We start from the raw sequence: 18,639 nt of genomic DNA on the forward strand, positions 1-18,639 counted from the left end.
CCAAGGATACAGCTGAAGAAAGGTGTGTCCCTGGTGAGCTCTCACACAATGATCCAAGCCTGTTTTATGGCTGATAAAATATTGCAACAACCCTTTGACAGTCAAATAAAAAATACAATCAAGTTTTTTTCTGGAATACTGATCTCAGTAAGTTTTCATTTTAACCTCATTTTATTTTTGATAAAGTACACCCCCAACTGGTATATGTCCTTCTTTGTAACCTTTAAAGGACAGGAAAAAGTCAGGGTCTCAAGCTTGCCTTCTCCATTAAAACACAGAAAACACCTTACATTTAGGTAAAGAAATTCTCCAGCTGTTTTCAGCGATAGACGATTTAAAAATCTTAACACTATCTCATTCTGTTCTGTTTAACATTCAGGAAATAGTTATCTTTGCTTTCCGAGGTCAGAGCACAATGGCTGGGCGTGCTGATTAAAATCCTAGGGCAAGAAACAGTATTTACAATGCTGGGTTCTGGGGGAGCCCCTGGGTTCTCTACCTTGAACCTTCCCTCCTACTTTACAATAAAGTCTGATTCTAACTCCAGGATAACGTGCCTTAAAAATGTAAAAACACAATTATTCCTCTGACCCCTCATGATTAATTTCTGTTGAGTAAAACCAAAATTAGTTCTAAAACTTAATTAAAAAAAAAAAAAGCCTCACTTACCTTTTTTAAGATGAAAATTCTGATCAGTAGAAACAGCACGCCAGACATGAAACCAGACAACAGTGGAGATATAAACCAAGAAGCAACTGAATAATTAAAAAAAAAAAAAAAGTCTAATGAATGTTAAAATCCTATATAAGTCATATTTATGTAATACAATGATAACCAATATACAGAACATACATTAATATGATAAATATGCCTGGAATTATTCACCGTAACTCAGAAGCTACCAAGTCCTGCCCTGGCAGAGCTGACCTTTCCCACATGCGCAGCTCTCCTCAGACACACGCATAGTCCCACAGAACTGAGCACACTTCCAGTGCTCAGTCAGTAAGTGAAAGAGCCCTGAGCTCTGGCCTCAAAAAACAGACCTAATTCCCACTGAGCCACTTCTGCCTGCTCTTCTTATCAATCCACATGGAGACCTGGCCCTTGCTCCAACAGGAAGGGCGATTTAAAAGGTGGGCCACCTTCCATTTCATTTTCCAAGTCCAGCCTGGTACTGTCATGCAGGCAAGTTTAGTCTCTAGCCTAGTAGTTTGCAACTCTGGCCGCACATTGGAAATAGCTGGGACATTTTCAAAAACTAGTTATACTCTGGCTCCACCCCCAGAATTCTGATTTAAAAGGTTTGGAATGGGGTCTGGGCATTGATATTTTTAAATGTTACCCCAGGTAATTTTAAAGTACAGCCAGAATTGAGAATCACTGTTCTAGAAGCCTAGGGTCTAAGGCGATTTTCCTGGCCATCTGTGTGCCCCTCCCTGCGTGGCAGGTCAGGGATCTGTTCCACTTAGACCTACTGAGGCCACTGTGGTTTTTAAAAGGATGAGTGATCCAGAGGAGGGAGATGGGGCAAGATTATTTTTTACAAATGAGCGGGTTGGTATTTATGAGGCTGAATGGATTTCCCATTTACTTTAAGCTGGAGCCAGGAAGCAGATTGTCACAGCTCTTAGGACAGTTCCTTCTGGGCAGCCTACAACCCAGAAAGAACCCTAGGGTGTCTCCTCTGTGAGGGGCAGACTGGGTGATCTCTTGAACGCAGTGAGGTAAATAACCTCAGGCTCACTTCCAGGCTTCTCCATGACCATGAACTCTGACTCCTGGACATTAAAGATATTTTTCTCACTAGGGCCTAGTTTTTCTCTGACTACAAACTGATTTCAATCGGATAAATTTCTTCACTGCCTAGAAACAACATATAAATATTGATTTTCAAAACTGGATGACAATGTAACATTTGAAAAGAGTGCTTATAGGTTAAAAAAAAACCACAAAAAAACAAAAACAAAAACAAAAAACATTCTCTAACACATAACAGTTCACAATCTCTGTTAACAAAAACTTTAAGGGAAAATGTATTACCCATATAGGTCTTCTAAAGCTTAACACTTGAAGAAAAGGATATATTATAATGGTAACTTTTAATAAAACTTGCTCTACAGAGTGCAAACTTCTTATAGGTAAAAGAAAATGGCAATTACCAATCTTGACCAGCTCCATCCACTGCACACCTTTTGTACCAATTGCAACAAGTGAGAATCCTATAGTAGAACCAACAATGCAATGAGTTCCTGAGATTGGAAGCCTCAGGAAGGATGCGATCAGCTGCCAAACAGCTGAACCTATAAATTGAGAGATTAAAAAAAAGTTAGCTATAGAGTACAGCGTCTCAAAACAGCCACAAAAGGAAGAAATCGAAATTATTGTTCTCCATAACAACACTCTCTGGAGTTAATTTTCTGTGAGTGGTTTCTTTACAAAGGGCTAATGTTCTGACAAAAAGTCACTCGATTAACTTCAAAGGAACAGTTTTCAAGAGTGAAGAGATAATGATGATTCATTTAAAGAAAATATTTAAAGAAAAGTTTCTTGATGCCAGTTATTAACCGTCTTTCTCCCATTTAGGGAAGGGAGCTGATGAGGAACTTGTTCTGATGCAAAGTGTGGCCAAGAACAAGCAAGAGATTACAGACTCGAAAGAATGCAGACTAACAACAAAGGCTGCATGTTGGAAAAGGTTTCATTGTAGTTATGCCTTGTGGTCACAGAATGACGATGGCTAGACATCGGCTATGTTGTATTAGTCTATACAAGGGAGTGTATAGCACCACGCTGCTTTTTGATGTTTGCGTCTCACATGAGAAGGATCTATAATACTTAACCTAAAGATGGGCATCTGCCCTCAGCCCCTGCCTGGAATAGTGGACCTTTTCTCTGTGTGCTCCCTCAAGCCTTCTCATTTTTAGGAGCTAAGAGGATCCCTTAGTTGTGGCTTCATATCCTTTTACCTCAATTTCACCACTCTTTTCCAGGCTTAATGTTTTTCTAGGCTATAGTTCATGTCAGATATTTTCATAAGCAGATCAAATTTTGCAGTGAGTATTAAAAGCATCAGCTGGGAGAGATCACTTTCAGACACAGTTGTTGAAAAGTTCATATATAGAGCTGTAAGGGAACAAAGGGTTTGGCTGATAAGCAGGGCCCGTTATTAATCCCAAATGTTAATTCTGGAAATCTGGTTGCTTGGCAGCAGCAGCACTTTAAAACAGACCCTTGGCATTTTCTTCAAAACTATCTGAGTTACGAGGATCATGAAAGGTTGTACAGGTCCCAGTTAGTGAAGCAGCGCTGACAGCTGCTCCGTGAGCGCTGGGCACGCTGACCTTCGAGCCGCAGTGGGCTGTGACCCCATGTCTATCTCTGAAGCATGTGTTGGAAGGACCAGGGGCCACCATGTGCTGCCAAACCAGTGACAGGCTCCATGGCAGCACCCAGGCTTCCCGGTGGACAATTCCTTAAGCTTTCACATCTAAGCCCTGGGTTCCTCAGGGGCTATGTAGTTGCTGTAAAAATAAAGCCAGAGTTTGAAGCATGTTCCATGGCATAGAACCATAACTAAAAAACAAATTTTATGATTTATATTCTTTCAAAATTTAAAATACTCTAATAATGTTAAAAGAATGGTATAAACTCACCCACATGAATTCAGACCATGAGATTTTCTTTCCTGAAAGCGGCTATTCTTTCTCTGGCTGACTTTATAACATACGTCCTGGAGTAGGAGGGTTTGTAAGGAAAGGTAAGGAGTATGGGGGCTGCCTGAGAGAGGGAAGAAGGAAACGGGAGAAGTGAAGAAGCAGCTGAAAGCGGGGGGGGGGGGGGGGGGGGGGGGGGGGGGGGGGCGGGGGGGGGGGAGCAGGTATTTGTAGGGGACCTAGCAAAGTTAGAGTGGGTGAGAGGCTGCCTTAACCTTAGGGATTTCTGAAAGCAAATGGGATGACATTAATGTTAAGAAAAGCAGCGGGGGGGGGGGGGGGGGAGATATTTTAACCTAAGATAATGATCGCCTACAAAGAGGAAAGGGATTAAGTATAGGAAGAGGGTTAAGGCAAAACCTAGGGAAAGTGGGGGAAAGATGGGCATCTCTGAGGCAATTGGTTCCTGGGAAAATGAAAGACTGGCAGAGCTAAGGTTCATGGTTATAGGAGGCAGACAGGCAGGTGTGAGTGAGTGGGGGGAGGGGAGAAGGCTCAGGAGTTGGGTGGGTAGAGAGGGAGCTTTAAGGGGACTGTGCACTTCTTAGTGTTATTCAAAGAGGCGGCTCCTTCATGCTCTTGTGGGTATTTCCATGAGAAGACAGTGAGTTTTGAATTCTCAGAGTTTGGGAACCATTCGTGGTTTTATACTAAGTGGACTGATTATTGCTTTCAGGCTGAGCTAGAGTCCCAAAAGATAACTTGTTCAGGAAGTTTAGCTGGCAACTTAACTTCTTTTACCCAACCAACTTAATGCTACCACAACTCTATCAGAAAGCACAGAGACCCATGGGCTTGGGAAGAAGTTTCTAAAGAAAAAAGAGAGAAAAAAAATATAGAACAGAATAAAAGGACAGGGGGAGAGAGGGAGAGAAAAAAATGGATGTAGAATTTAGGAGAGGAAGATTGGGAGAATTCAGGCATCTGAACAGAACCAGCTTTGGTTTTGGCCAATAATAATTATACCACCATCGTCAGTTTATGTAGCTCCCATTTGCAAGGAACACAGTTTTGAAAATCTAGGTAAGCCATACAAATTTCCAGCAAATTGGGCTTTGAGGTTCATCTACACACACACACACACACACACACACACACACGAAGGAGAAGGAGAACAAGAGCATAACAACCACAACCAAAGCAAACAACAAAACCCCAGATTGCTTCAGTTAACCTCAATTCCAGTTGAGGTGAGTATTCTTCATTCTTTTAGGAAAGAGTCAAAGGCCAGCGGTGGGAGAACTGAAACACTGGACACGTTATACTGTCCACACACAAAGTCAGCAGTGACGTGTAACTGCTCACAAGGCTTTCTGTCCAGCTGAGGGCCTCAGTGCAGCCTCACCAACAAATCTCTCTCAGAAGCACCGTTTTAATTATCGTTTTTCTTTATTTTTCCTCTCGTTTCAACATATTTGCCCCCATCATCTTGACTGGAAAAATCGTAATTTCAGCACGATAAGATTATGTCTTAGACATCTATCATGGCTATACAAGGGTGAATTTTACAAGTAACTTATTTTTCTAAGGGAAATTTCAATTATATCTGATTGTTATGAAAAATATATGTTCAGTGAAGGTAAGTAAAATTCAATCATTACAATAGCTGTTGGAATTAAAGCAATCATGAACCTTACATTTTTAAAACACAAAATGTTCAGTTTAGAGATTGGAACTCCGTATCATATATTACCAGCCTATTGTGCTTACCGTGTTTCCTCCAAAATAAGGCCTAACCGGAAAACAAGCCCTAGCATGATTTTTCAGGATGACATCCCCTGAACATAAGCCCCAATATATCTTTTGCAGCAAAAATTAATGTAAGACCCGGTCTTACTTTCGGGGAAACACGGTAGTAGTATTTAACACCTTAGTACATTGGTCTCCTTTGGATCAAATTCCTCAACGTCTCAAACTAATTTGCTGTAATAAAAAGATGATGGGCCATCTCAAATCTGGCAAATAATTTCCGCATTCTGGGTGCTTAAGAAATGCCAGTGACAATAAATAACTCGGGACCTGTGGAATGTAGCTGTGCTCTTGGTACAGCAGCATCTTACCTCCTGCTGCAGGACCCTTCCCTACAAAAGGATATGTCCTGTTGAAAGCAGAAGGTGGGAGAATTCTCTCGAACCCTCCTGTCCCTAACCAAATTATTCATATACACCAGCTGTCTGCTGTGACTTCACCTCTACCTAGAAGCAAGCAGAGCAAGAAACCTGTCAGCCACACGTAAGGCCTTCCTGTCCGCCTGGTCCTTCAGGCGTAGCAAGGCAGTAAGGAACGTGCCCCCACAGTCCTTCAAGGCGATGGTCACTTTGGCCGATGGAGAAATCACACTGTCCAACCAACCTGCTTATTAACATACTTCACTGCCTTCAACACTTCTCTTTCATCTAGACAACTCGAAACTCCTAGTAAATGTCATACTATAAACAGGTGACATACAAATGATCTTTTGGCCAGAAAACAAAACAAAACAAACATACCCAATGTAGCTCCCAGAGGTAGAATCAGAAAAATCAAAACAGAAGTCAACAAGAGGATTACAAATAATGTAGAAGAGCACAATTTCTGGAAACAGAAACAATGAAGATTCATTGGGTAACTGCTCTAAAACTTAAATTGAGAATACGAAAGTTAATTAAGTATTTTTTTTTTTTTTTGGCATCCAAGTTTTCAAAATACTGCATCCTAACTGATGAAGAATCTATGAAAAAATAGAAATAGACCTTAAAGGAAATCTCGTAAGTCAACCTTTCAAACACGTTCACTTAGACATGTTATTTCTCTAATAACTTTCAAACAACTTTAAAACGACAAAGAGCTATTGTACAAATATCTTTTTCTGCACTTTAGGAAAAGTACTCACTTAGCCAAATCTATCTTAACAACCAAGTTTACTAAAAATTTGAGAAAATTAGTGTTTGCTTGATATTTGAACACTGAAAAAACACACTCAAATTGAAATGCAGAAAACAAAAATAAGATATAGTAAATATGAAACATCAAATCAGTTTTTGCAAAGTTAAAGCAAAAAGTACATTTATGAATATGACAAAAGCACTATCAGGAAGAAGGTCCGTGGACACATTTTCCATCAGTAGAAAAAATAATGCTACTTACCGACCATTGCACTAACTTCCCCAGCCATCAGTGTTTCTACGGTCTCGTTGTATAGGTTCACATCAATGATACCTTTTCGAATGGTCTCTCCTACTTTGGCTCCCAATAACACTGAGCCTGTGGTTTCAAATATTGAAGCCAAAATGCACGCCTGCCTCAAGGTTACCACGCCAGAGCCCACAGCAGTACCAAATGAATTGGCAACATCATTTGCACCAACAGAAAATGCCAAGATAAAAGCTATGATAAAACCCAAAATGACCATCCACAAATACTCAGTCATGGCCATTTTGGAAAGTGGGCTCTGGGTACTTTTCTTTTGCAGAAATATTTCAAATAAACAAAGCTTGAGGTTATAAACGTCGTAAGGCCGAGAGTTCTTGTAAACAGTGAGTTTGCTCTGGAAAGTGCTGGACAATGTTAGAGTCTGAACAAACTGCTAACTGCTGGTTTTCAAACTACTGTCAGTACAGTTCATTTGGTTGTGTTCAGTCAGCGGTAAAACACATTCCATATTTTTCCTCCCAATCTGGGAAAGCTGTGATGTCTCCTCCTGTAACAGAAAGAAAACAAAAGAAATCAATTACCCTAAGCAACCTGTAACAGTTTGTTCTTTCAGAAATAAATGTTTTAAGCCTACTAAAGGGATCTAACTTTGGCATGTGACAGATCTGACCATAAAGCAACTCAAGGAAGATTATAATTAGGTTAGTTACTCCCACCCCCACCCCCCAAAAAAAGCTGGTTTCTACAATGCCAGAGGTTGAAGCATGCTTTATTAATTACAAAACTGATAGTAAGCCTTAATAGGATACATTTTTATGCAGTTTGAAAAATATATTCGGTCATTATTTTCAGAAAGAAAATATTGCCCAAATGAACAAAAGATAAAGCAATGAGAAATTCAATAAGAATTATAGAGTTTTTCAAATATGTGGAATATGGCAAATTTCTTGGAACAGTGATTACCAAATCTGATTCTGTGACATCACCAGGTGTGGCTAATTATCTACCTGCACATTTACACATAAGGAATAAGCACTTCACATTATGGCTACATCATGTGTGTCTGAAAGGAAGTTTACAGGTTCTGGTACAAAGTGACTCATCCAGAGGGTGACAAGGCGGGAGCTGATGGGCCTTGCAAAAGGAACAGAGAAAACTAGAGAATGAAGCCACCCTATTAAAGCACAAGTCAGATCATGTCACTATTCCACTACTTCCCATCTCACTCGGGGGAAAAGCCAGAGGCCTCACCATGGTCTATAAGACCCGCCAAGGTCTCTGCAGGGCTCTGCCCCAGCTCAGTGACCTCAGCCCCTGTTCACGCCCTTCCCTCATTGGTTCCTTGCTTCTCCTTGCACACACCAAGCACTCACCTCAGGGCCTTTGCACCTGCTGATCCTCTGCCAGGAAAAATCTCCCTGACAGCTGCACAGGTCATTCCTCTCTCTATATAGGTCACTGCTCAAATGTCACCATCAGAGAGCCTTCCTGACCTTGTTCAAGGGCAGCCCCTCCCCTATGCCATTATCCGTCCTTCTCACCATTTTTCTTTTCTACATATCACTTCATTCATTCATTCATTCATTCTGGTCTGTTTCCTCACTAAGATGCTGGGACTTTGCTAGATTCACTGCTGTATCTCCAGTACATAGAACAGCACCTGGCATGTGGTAAACTTTAATAAATTTGTTGAATAAATGAAGAAGCTATTAAACAAATGGAGAAAAGTCTTGCATATTCCTCATTTTGGGATGGAAAGGAAATGTCACAAAATTAATATATCTGTGAAGTAAAAATGTCACAAAAACCTTCGCAACTACAGTGTTCTATTATTACACAGTTCCAAATCTGTATATTTTCTTTGAATGGTATAAGGTACATAGAAAGGTGCCCAGCAGTGTGGGTCTTAATAAATGGTTATTGAATAAATTAGGCTCATATATAACATAATGATCAATCAATATTAAGGTTACATTGGGGAATAAAAGTAGGACACAAAATTTTATGTACATTGTGATTATGGCAATGTTAAAAATGCATGTAAAGACTAAAAGGTAATATATGAAAAGTATAATAGTGGCTGAGTTTGAGTGGTAGTGTCAGAGGATTTTTTCCTTTTCTCCAAAAAGTGTATACTGTGGTTATGTGCTTTTCAAATTAAAATAATATAGAATCGACAAAATAAACATATCTATGTATCATCTGTGTAAGCAATGACAGGTGTACAATGAAACAGAAAATGTATACTGGTAGATCTGACCATTTCCCGAGATTTGTAGCCTATGCAATTCTGGAGATTCAGATCTAAGTGAGACAAATGAAAAGACCACTCTAACGGCAAAAGACAATATTCCACGGAAAGAGTATTTTATTATTATGACAGGCACATTAAATCTATACATGAAAATATAAAATACGAACTATTTTGGACCAATGGTATCTACCTTAAAATACAAAGAATTCTTGAGGAAATCTTGTTTGTCAGGTTAGGTTGCCAACAGGGCAAACAAGAACCACATCAACAAATATTTATTGAGAAATTCCTTTGTGACAGTCACGAGGAATATAATGACAGAGAACCTTAATAATAATGGATGTCGTCCTGGCACATATGGGGATTATGGTACAATGAAGGAAACAGATGCTAATCAAACAATAATGTATGACTATAAACAATGAAACGTGCTACAAAGGAAGGAGGCGCGCATCACATGAGAGCATCATGAGAGCACAGAGTGGGGCAGGAAAGGCTCACCTGAAACCTAAGGACAGTGGGAACTGGGGGGATTAACTCTGGGACTAGAGGAGGCATCCCAGGCATTCCCCACGTGGGAAGGAACAGAATGCGGAGAGGAGACCGGAAGCAGGCCAGTGTGAGGAAATCACGATGAAAGTTGGGGTGGCCATATTAAAGACTGTGGCCACCATATGAACAATGGGGTGCCACTGAAGGGTTTTAATTGGGGGGCGGGGGGGGCTACTATGATCAGACTTTCATTTTTGAAAGATCATTCTGGCTTCAGTGTGGCAAATGGACCAGACAGAATGCAAGAGTGAATGTGGAGAGACTACTGCATGGTTCAGGCCCGAGAAGAGGTCTCCTGGACCAGTCTGGTGGTGGTGATGAAGGCATGAGAAATTATTTCAGTGAATAAAGTCAATAGAACTTGCTGAAGGTTTGTACATGGGTGTTGACAGGGAATAGATGGTTATTGACTCGCAGAACTAGACTGAAAAATAACTGAGTGGGTTTTTACTTCTCTTTTGCATTAGTTTTCAAGTATTAGGATGGGTTTTGACCACAGGTTCACTTCAGATACACTGAACATAGAGCTAAATCACAGGGGCACAGAAGAGCAGTGTGGCTGCTTGAGGCACCAAAGCAGGTGTGTCCTCAGCCCAGTTTTGCTTGGGGAGGATTTTAACAGGCTTTATGATTCTTGAGGCACCATTTCAGACTAGGGATTCCCTCTCCTACTTCGATAATTTTAGATAACTTATTTCCACAGGTGTGTCTGTGTTCTTTAATTTGGCTTTTCTCTTTCACTTCATACTCTCAGTAACCAGCTCAAGTCCAATAAGCATCTCTCTGAGGAGAAAGGCTTGTCACATTTTTGAGACCTAAATGATTTCGATCTTGCATTATATATTTATAAGACCTGTTTTGCAGGGCAAGTACCAACACCTTGATTTCCTCCACTTTCAATTAATTGTTATCAAACAAACAAAATAAAACAAAGCACTTAAATAACTACAAATCTGCTGCATATAAAAAGTGACAATGCTGGCACTGGCTGGCCAGAGGATCCCCGTGCAGGAGGCCAGAATGGTAATTTGTCAAGAACATAAAAAACCCGCATTCACAGAGGTGGAGGTCTGACCAGGTGTGACATCTGAGAGTGCTGGTTGTTTGAAAGTAGGATTTTGAAGGTGGGCAATCCAATCAGTGGGGAAAGGATGACCAGTTTAATAAATAATGTTTGGAGAACCTGCTTACTGCTAATTATCTGAAAAGAAAAACTTTAGATCTTTACCTCATACCAAAAATAAATGAAAGATTCAGATGTAAAAATTGAAATCAAAAGAGAATAAGAAAAAACACAGGTAAATATTTACTTAATATGGGACGGGGAAGCCTACAAAGGACCTCGAAGGCAGTGAATAAAAAGAATGCACACATTTAGGGTCACAGAAATCACGTAGCTGGGAGACAGGGGTCTGAGGTGTGGAAGCATCACGTAGAATTGCGCTCCTCCTCCTCGGCAATGATTCTCAATAGGTACGAAACCCTGCGGTACCTTTTGCACTAATTCAAAACATTCTGAGGTCTCTGTTCCTCAGGTGCAAGAGGTCGGTAGCATTTGAAAAGCACTTAAATTCTCAATAGGGGTACAAGGCTGTTTAGAATTTCCAGCTACTGCCTTGGTTCTTTCTAACTCTCCCACAGGGCTTTTCTGCAAGAGGTCACAACAGGAAAGGGTTAGAACAAGCTTTCTGCGCTCTCTCCTTCCCCTCATATGAAAGCCCCTATGTGGCTGGGATTCACAGGACTGAAGGTCACAAGTTACTCTTCAATTTTCAAATGCTACCGACCTCTTGCACCTGAGGAACAGAGACCTCAGAATGTTTTGAATTAGTGCAAAAGGTACCGCAGGGTTTCGTAAGTTGTCTCCCAACGTTGTAATGTTAACAAGATCCTCCCTTTCTTTTCTCAGTACCCTAATGCCTCCTGAACAAGGTTCTCAACTTTCAGTTTGCCTGCCATCACTTCCACTCCTTGATCTCTGAACCAGTTCTACTTCTATCACCAGCTCAGGGAGTGCCCTGGCAGGACTCTTTAAGTGCTCATAGCTTCCTTTCCACTAATTTCCTCTCTGCAAGCGTCTGCTTCAACTCTATCCTCTTATCCACACTAGGAATCTGAATGCTAAAGTGAAAACAAACATTCTCAGAATATTTCTAGACAGATATGTACACTGTTTAAAAGCAGGAATGTTGCTGAAGTGAAGCACTTAATAGGTATTTGTGCCAAAAGAAGTTTGCGTAGGAGAATCTCTGCTTTGGAATGCTGCCAAAGGTAACATCCAAGATGATTTCTCCGAGCAAACACGCCAAGGAGATGTCTGTCCCAGTTCTCCCATCAGCACTGCTCTCCTCTCGCAGCCTTAGAGTCTAATCACCTCAATCGGCACCAGTCCCAACAACCAGGTCTGTAGTGGATTGTGGCTGAAGTCACCAGGGACTTGCAGTTTTAAAGGACTGGCCCATAGCCAATCTCCTTTCCATGCGTTTGCTTCTGGCCTATGAGGATCTGTTCCCCGACATTTCATGGATTGCACCCAGGCTGACATCTCTTCCAACAGGTGAAGGGAAACAGCCAGGTCCCCCATGCAGAGGACCTGACGCTCAGAAGTAATTTTCCAATACCTCCCCCAAAGCTCAAAGTGCCTCACATCTACCCTCTAAAACTGTAACACCTACTTTCTTGGAAGCTGGGGTTGAATCTTGAATTCTGACACCCCGATAGAAATAATGAAGACACAGAAATCTCTTCGATGGTACAGTTTAGTCTAATGACTCTTGGCTACATGTGGGTGACCCTGACTACAGACATAAAAATTACTAGCTTTTCCTGATAATATTTAAATTAAAAGTAAGATTCATTTTTGGAATTTTATTATTTGTAGAATAGCATAGCAGAAATATTGTTTTCTTTCAACATTCAAGTTGTAGATCTTATCATAAGTACTTTCTATTAACATCATTCTTGAATAGTTCATGAAAACATCTACTTTACACTCTTAAATTTTAAAAAATAATTTAAAAAGTATAGCCTGCTAATGTTAGAAATATTTAGTTTCATATTTTCACACTAATGATAAAAAATCAAAACATTACTAGACAGCTCTGACACTTGCCTGAACTACTTTAAATGAAATATTTACAAATATGCAAAGCAGTCTATGGGAACACAGGAGCCTGGGGAAAGGCAGATGATATTTTGACTGAGGGAGAAGGAAGAAAGCAAACAAGGGAGGGGCAGAGAGGATGACAAGGGGAGACCAGGAGAGAGGGGGAGAGAGAAAGGGGAAGAAAATGATGTCAGAAGGAAAGACGAGACCATCAAGCCAAGCATTAGACGCTGCCCGCAACGCAGAGGACACAGAAACAGAAGAACACAGATAAAAGAAGCAGGAAGAAGCAGGTTTACTCACCGGGGACAAACAGCCTGAACAGAAAGCCTGAAAATAAAGATGTTAGACTTCCACAGTGAATAAGCTGATCTAAAACCCAAAGTAAACTGGAAAAGAAGTGGCAAGGACAGTTTGCTAACACACTGTGGCTCATACCCAGCAACAAATGTCCTTTGGCTTTCTCCTTTACTCTCTGCTGTTAAAACAAAACAAAACAAAAACCATGAGCATTTGTTTCTTCTGCATGGACAAGGTGAGAGAGCACGGGACCTGTAGTCAGAGGCCCTGGGTTCATTCCAGTCCAGCCAGCTACTGGCTACGCAACACTGGGCGAGTCACTTAAATGACTCATCTGAAGCAGGAGAATACTGGTGCACAACGTGGTGGTTGTGTAAAGGTGCTAGCTCGGTGCAGGGAATCACTACATGGCGACCATTACCATCACTAGCAGATAAAGCGCTGGGGCAATGATCACATACCCTGAGGCCTAATCGTGGCTCTGCTACTAACTAGTAGTGTGACTTTGAGTAAGTCATGTACACTTTCTGAATCCCGTTTCATCATCTGTTAAATGGGGATAGTGATAACACATATACTTTACAGAATTGTTGTTAGGCCCAAATCTGATGTATGCAGCGTGTTTTGTAATCTGTGGTTGGCATCAAGCAACTGGAAGGTATTGGTATCATTGTAGTCACAGGTCCCAAAAATCCTTCTAGAAGGATCTTGTGCCCCCATTCTTATGCTCCCAACTCCTCTAGTCTGCGGATAGATATATCCAACCCACCTCCCTCCAGTCCTATTCTTCTTTCTCAATGTACAAACTCTGGCCTTGTCTTTAGTTAAAGACTGACATATAAGTTACAGGAACTTTTTTGAGGGGTGCAGGGAGGTGAAAAGGTAGAGACAAGAAACTCTAAAAGGTGCTAAAACAAAACAACAAAAAATCACACGAAATGGTGAAACCATTTTGGAAAACAATTTGGCAGTGTCGTATAAAGCATATGCTTACCACACAAGCCAGCACTTCCATTCCAAGGTATATTTACCCAAGAGAATTGAAAACATGTCTACACAGGAAACTTTTTGTTCTATACTTGAGTATGGGGGTGGTGACACTACTGTGCATGTGTGACAAAACTCACGAAACTGTACACTTGCAATTGGAGAACTTTATTGTATATAAATTATACCTCAGTAAAACTGATTAGAAAATAACACTGGTATATATAAATATGTGAGGTGACAGATGTGTTAATTAACTAGATGGGAGGAATCCTTTTGCAATATACATGTATATCAAGTCATCACAGTGTACACTTTAAATATTTTACAATTTTGTCAACCATACCTCGTAAAGCTAAAGGGAAAAAAAGAAAACAATACTGGTCAGAAAATGTAATGATCACTTTTGATATTTTTCCTTTCCTGTATTACCAGCTTTGTCCCCCATGCCCCTAAGTCCCCTAGGATAAGTTATATAAGTTAAATAGTTTTTTAAAAAGACAAAGAGGAGCTCCCTTACTCAGTGAAAGAAAGAACATTCCACTCAGACACAGTAAAACCAACCAGTTCAATCAATAGGGCAAAAGCTTAGGGACAGGTTGTCACACCTTGTTTAAAACAATGGCTTAAGAAGCAAAGAGCAAATACAAATCAATTAGAGGAGGTAGCTGACTTAGCACGACAAGTAGAAAATTCCACAGAAAGGGACTCGACACAACTCTTCTGAGGTCAGAGATGAGAGAGAAAAGGTTTGCTACTGGGATAGACCACCGACCTCTTTTGAAAGCAGGCACTTAGTACTTTTACAGAGGAAAGGAAAGCCGGGCCTTCCTGTGGAGACAAGTCTTCAACATTGCTTCTACAGAATCCAAAAGGCGGAAACTCACTTATTAGCATTCAAGTTTAGGGCAAACATAGTAAACATTTCAGCTGAAAATCACCTCTGCAGATTGAATGTACTTTAAATCTGGACTGTGGACACTTCATATACCAAAAACTTCAAGGAGGTCAAGTAAATTAGAGTACGAGCAAGCAGTAATGTCACCTTGGTCTGTAATTCCAATACCAAGTCTAAAATCAGTTCTGTAATGTTTTCTCCCAGAAATAGTTAGAAACGACTTAAACAGTTCTAAGTGACAGCATTTATTTTCATAAACTTGCCAGGCTGTGTCAGAGGCATGGCAACCTCAGAACTATTCTTGAACAGGAGTACTCAGGCAGGGTATGGGTTTCTTTGTTACATTAATCTCAGAAGTTCAAGAAAATAAGCAAATAATTTGCAAGGTGAACAAATACTGATGTACAAAGATGTCTATTACAGTGTCATTTATTATGATCAGGAAACTGTCTAACTGTTCCCAGACCGGAAAACGGCTGGGGAAATACTGGCGAAGATGAAATATTATGTAGTCAATAAAATGATGTAACTTCAGAGTTTTTCCTGACATTGAAACATAGTAATGTTAAATGAAAAATCAGTACACAAAATGGCATGTGTCATATATCATAGCCATTTTAACTATGTTTACGAATGCACTGGCAATAAGACTAAAGAAATATGCCCAAGACTGAGCGGCTCTCTCTAGGTACTCTTTACTGTTTAAATATTATCCAAAATTTTCTACCATGAGCAATGGCCACTTTTATCATTAGAAAAACCCTTCAAAACACTACAAAGGAAAGTACATTTTAAAAAAAAGTTAGGAATCTACCACCAAAATATGCTTAGTTTTTGCTAATAAAACAAAATGAATTTCACGTGAATCTGTTTTCAGCATAACATACTCAGACAATTCTTTCTTCAAGCTCACTGCCCACAACTTAAGATGCAAAATACACCTTCTATTCTCTTTATTTATCTTATCTTTGTTTTTCACTTTTAAGAATATCCCTTTTCTTCTGATATAGAGCCTTCTAGTACACTCCCATTTGCAGGATTCTAAAGGTCCATCTTCAGTCACACTTGCTCTTCCTCTAGGATTCTTCCTTCAGCTTCCTTATGCTTCTCCTGAGCGTTGTTGGCCATCAGGATTGAAGTTACCCAGAGAAGAAGAAAATGTCCTGATGGAGTCAAGTACTTTGCAGGCCTTTTTCACTGAAACAGTATTTGAGGTTAACGCTTACAAGAAACAACCTATAATTTTCTTTTCACTTCTACTTTAGCTCACAGAATTAGAGAATCATAAAACTAGAGTTTGAAGGGACTTAGGCGTCCTCTAGTCCAATTTTTAAAATGTAACTGTAAAAACTGAAAGTATAAATTAGATAATGATTCCCTAAAATGCATCTAGTTACTTCATAGAAGGTACTAAAATGAAAACACTGTAGAGACAGCAGGAAGCGATGCTCCTGGTTGGTATTCATCAGGCCTTCTTAATGATACTGGTTCCTATTTTAGGAGTTGAGATTCCTTGGGGTCCTGGCCTAAGCTGGGGATGGGGAGGCAGAGACAACAGAAAAAGAGGAAAGGATGATAAAGAAAACAGATCACTAAGAATGCTGCAGAGCCTTCATCCTTGGAAATTTTCAAGATCAGATGATATCTTCAAGTCCTGTTCAACTCTATTTTTCTACATCCACCAGAGACCGCAGGACCACGAAGAGGTAGTTTCGCTTAGTACAATGAACCACAGGATTGTTCTGTGGGGAGAGGGGGTGGAAATTTCTGACCTTTCCTTGAGAAAGTGCAATGAACGGCCTTCGTGAATTTATGGAACATGAACAAACTTATTTTGGTCCTCTATCTAAAGTTTCCACTGCAGACCCTGTGGGCTTAGCCCTTCAAAACCATTTTTCGTCTCCAGACTTCATTCCTGTTATAATCACTCTCCCTCCTGCATTTTTGTCATTCTGACATTTAAATACTTTTTGGCTCATAAAGCATTTGTGTTATTTAGATGTTTTCCTCACAGCCTTCTGCTCTCTCTGAAGGTATTACATAAATCTATTAAGTAAATATATTTTTTAAAGGCTAAAGGAGTAAAAAGAAAAAATAATTAAAATGAGATAAAGTTAAAAGAGAATGATTTGGCCTGAAAAAGAGAAGACTTAGAAGGTCCTACGTGAAAAATGTTTTTTAAAAATTGAAAGACATCCTCAGAGGGTGTAAGTTGCCATTTCCTTGGTGATGTTCAAATGGAATCTTAATGACTATATGATGGGTCATAGTAAGAACGTTGTAGTTATTGTTTCCATTTTAAATATATAATATAGTAATTCTATGAAAAAGCCAATATACGGAAATCATATTAACTACTCTTTATCTAATTTAAAGATATAGCAAACAGTCTTTCATTGCAATGAGTAAGACTACACTTGGACAGGAGGAAAAAACTGTAACTGAATGGGTTGTTGCATGCTGAAATGAGCTCCCACTGGAAATGTGGAACTACCTGCAGCAGAGATTTTAAAAATAGATTATGACCACCTTGCTGGACTGTTTTAGGTAAAATATTGCAAGGGACATACATTTAATTTTTTTAATTTAAGCTGAGGTTTATACATTTAATTCCATTCTAAGATAGAAATGGCTGAGAAAACATTTTCCCTTTCTGCATGCACTATAGATGGGTTGCCCTTCCCAGATATTCTAGGTAATTTTTTTCTTCTCTCATAAGCAAAAATAGAATAGTTTTCACAAGCAAATCACTTAGCATCACTTCTATCAAATGGCAAACCTAGGATGACTTGCTCCACTTCTGTGCCCTGAAGTGTTGGATTGTTTGGCTAGGTTCCAAGAGCTATATTAGGGAAATACTTTCCCTTCAGCCACAGTTTAAAATGGAACTATGTATGTAAATAGATATCTTGGTTCGTACATATTTTTATTTGCTAATTTTGTTCCAAATAGAGGGGAGGCTTAATAAAAATATGAATGATACTTACAAAACCATTGATTCCTGTACTACTACATATTCTTTCTGTTAATAGAACACTAATATAAATAGAAGAGTGGCTAGATAAAGATTATTATCTTAACTATTTTCCATGCTTAACTTACAGCACCATATTTCTTGTGTTATCATTCCAGAGGTTCTTAGGCAATAGTTCTTAGGCAATAGTTCTTAGGCAGCAGAAAAAGCAAGAGAGGACAAATAATTATTAAATTGATTGAGTTAGACTTTTACTTTTTGCAATGTAGGAAAGTCTTTTCAAGTTTCTGAAGTGCTTCATCAAAACTCTGCAAACCTATTCAATTTAAGCAGTAACTTGCCAAATTAGCAGTGTAAACAGTTAAAACTAGGCAAGAAGTCCACAAAATTGTTTATCTGATTGATTGGTAAGTCAGGTGAAAATTTAGCAGTTCTTCGTATCTTCCTACTGAGATTACCGTAATTAAAATCGTTTTACTAAATTAAGAAACCATAACCACTTACTTGTTATCACCTTGAAAGAACCACGGAAATAGAAGGAAAAAAAAGAGAGACAGTTTATATGATTTCTTTGAGAATGATTTCTTAATGCTGAGAGTGCTCCTGGCATTTAATTCTTTATGCATGATAAATTTTCTTGGGCAATTCACTAGCTCCCTTTGTCGTGACATAAAGAGCTTTCTTATAACTAGAAAGCAACAAGACATAAGCTGCTCTTTTGTG

At 39.6% G+C, this 18,639-nt stretch overlaps 1 protein-coding gene across 7 annotated transcripts in view; it reads right to left on the reverse strand.

The window, feature by feature from the left end:
- The window catches only part of SLC20A2 (solute carrier family 20 member 2), a 92,191-nt gene that overhangs the window by 28,453 nt on the left and 45,099 nt on the right, over positions 1–18,639 (reverse strand). For all 7 annotated transcript variants that reach the window (XM_074329594.2, XM_074329593.2, XM_019742052.3 and 4 more), the window contains 3 exons: positions 6,840–7,392; positions 2,160–2,300; positions 670–755 (listed from right to left, as the gene is read on the reverse strand). In XM_074329594.2, the coding sequence (XP_074185695.2) occupies positions 670–755; positions 2,160–2,300; positions 6,840–7,128 (516 nt within the window). In that variant the 5' untranslated portion in view covers positions 7,129–7,392. The remainder of the gene's footprint in view (positions 1–669; positions 756–2,159; positions 2,301–6,839; positions 7,393–18,639) is intronic.

Source organism: Rhinolophus sinicus, chromosome 16 (genome assembly GCF_057876585.1).
Source record: "Rhinolophus sinicus isolate RSI-liver-muscle chromosome 16, RSI-T2T, whole genome shotgun sequence".
NCBI classification, from domain to species: domain Eukaryota; kingdom Metazoa; phylum Chordata; class Mammalia; order Chiroptera; family Rhinolophidae; genus Rhinolophus; species Rhinolophus sinicus.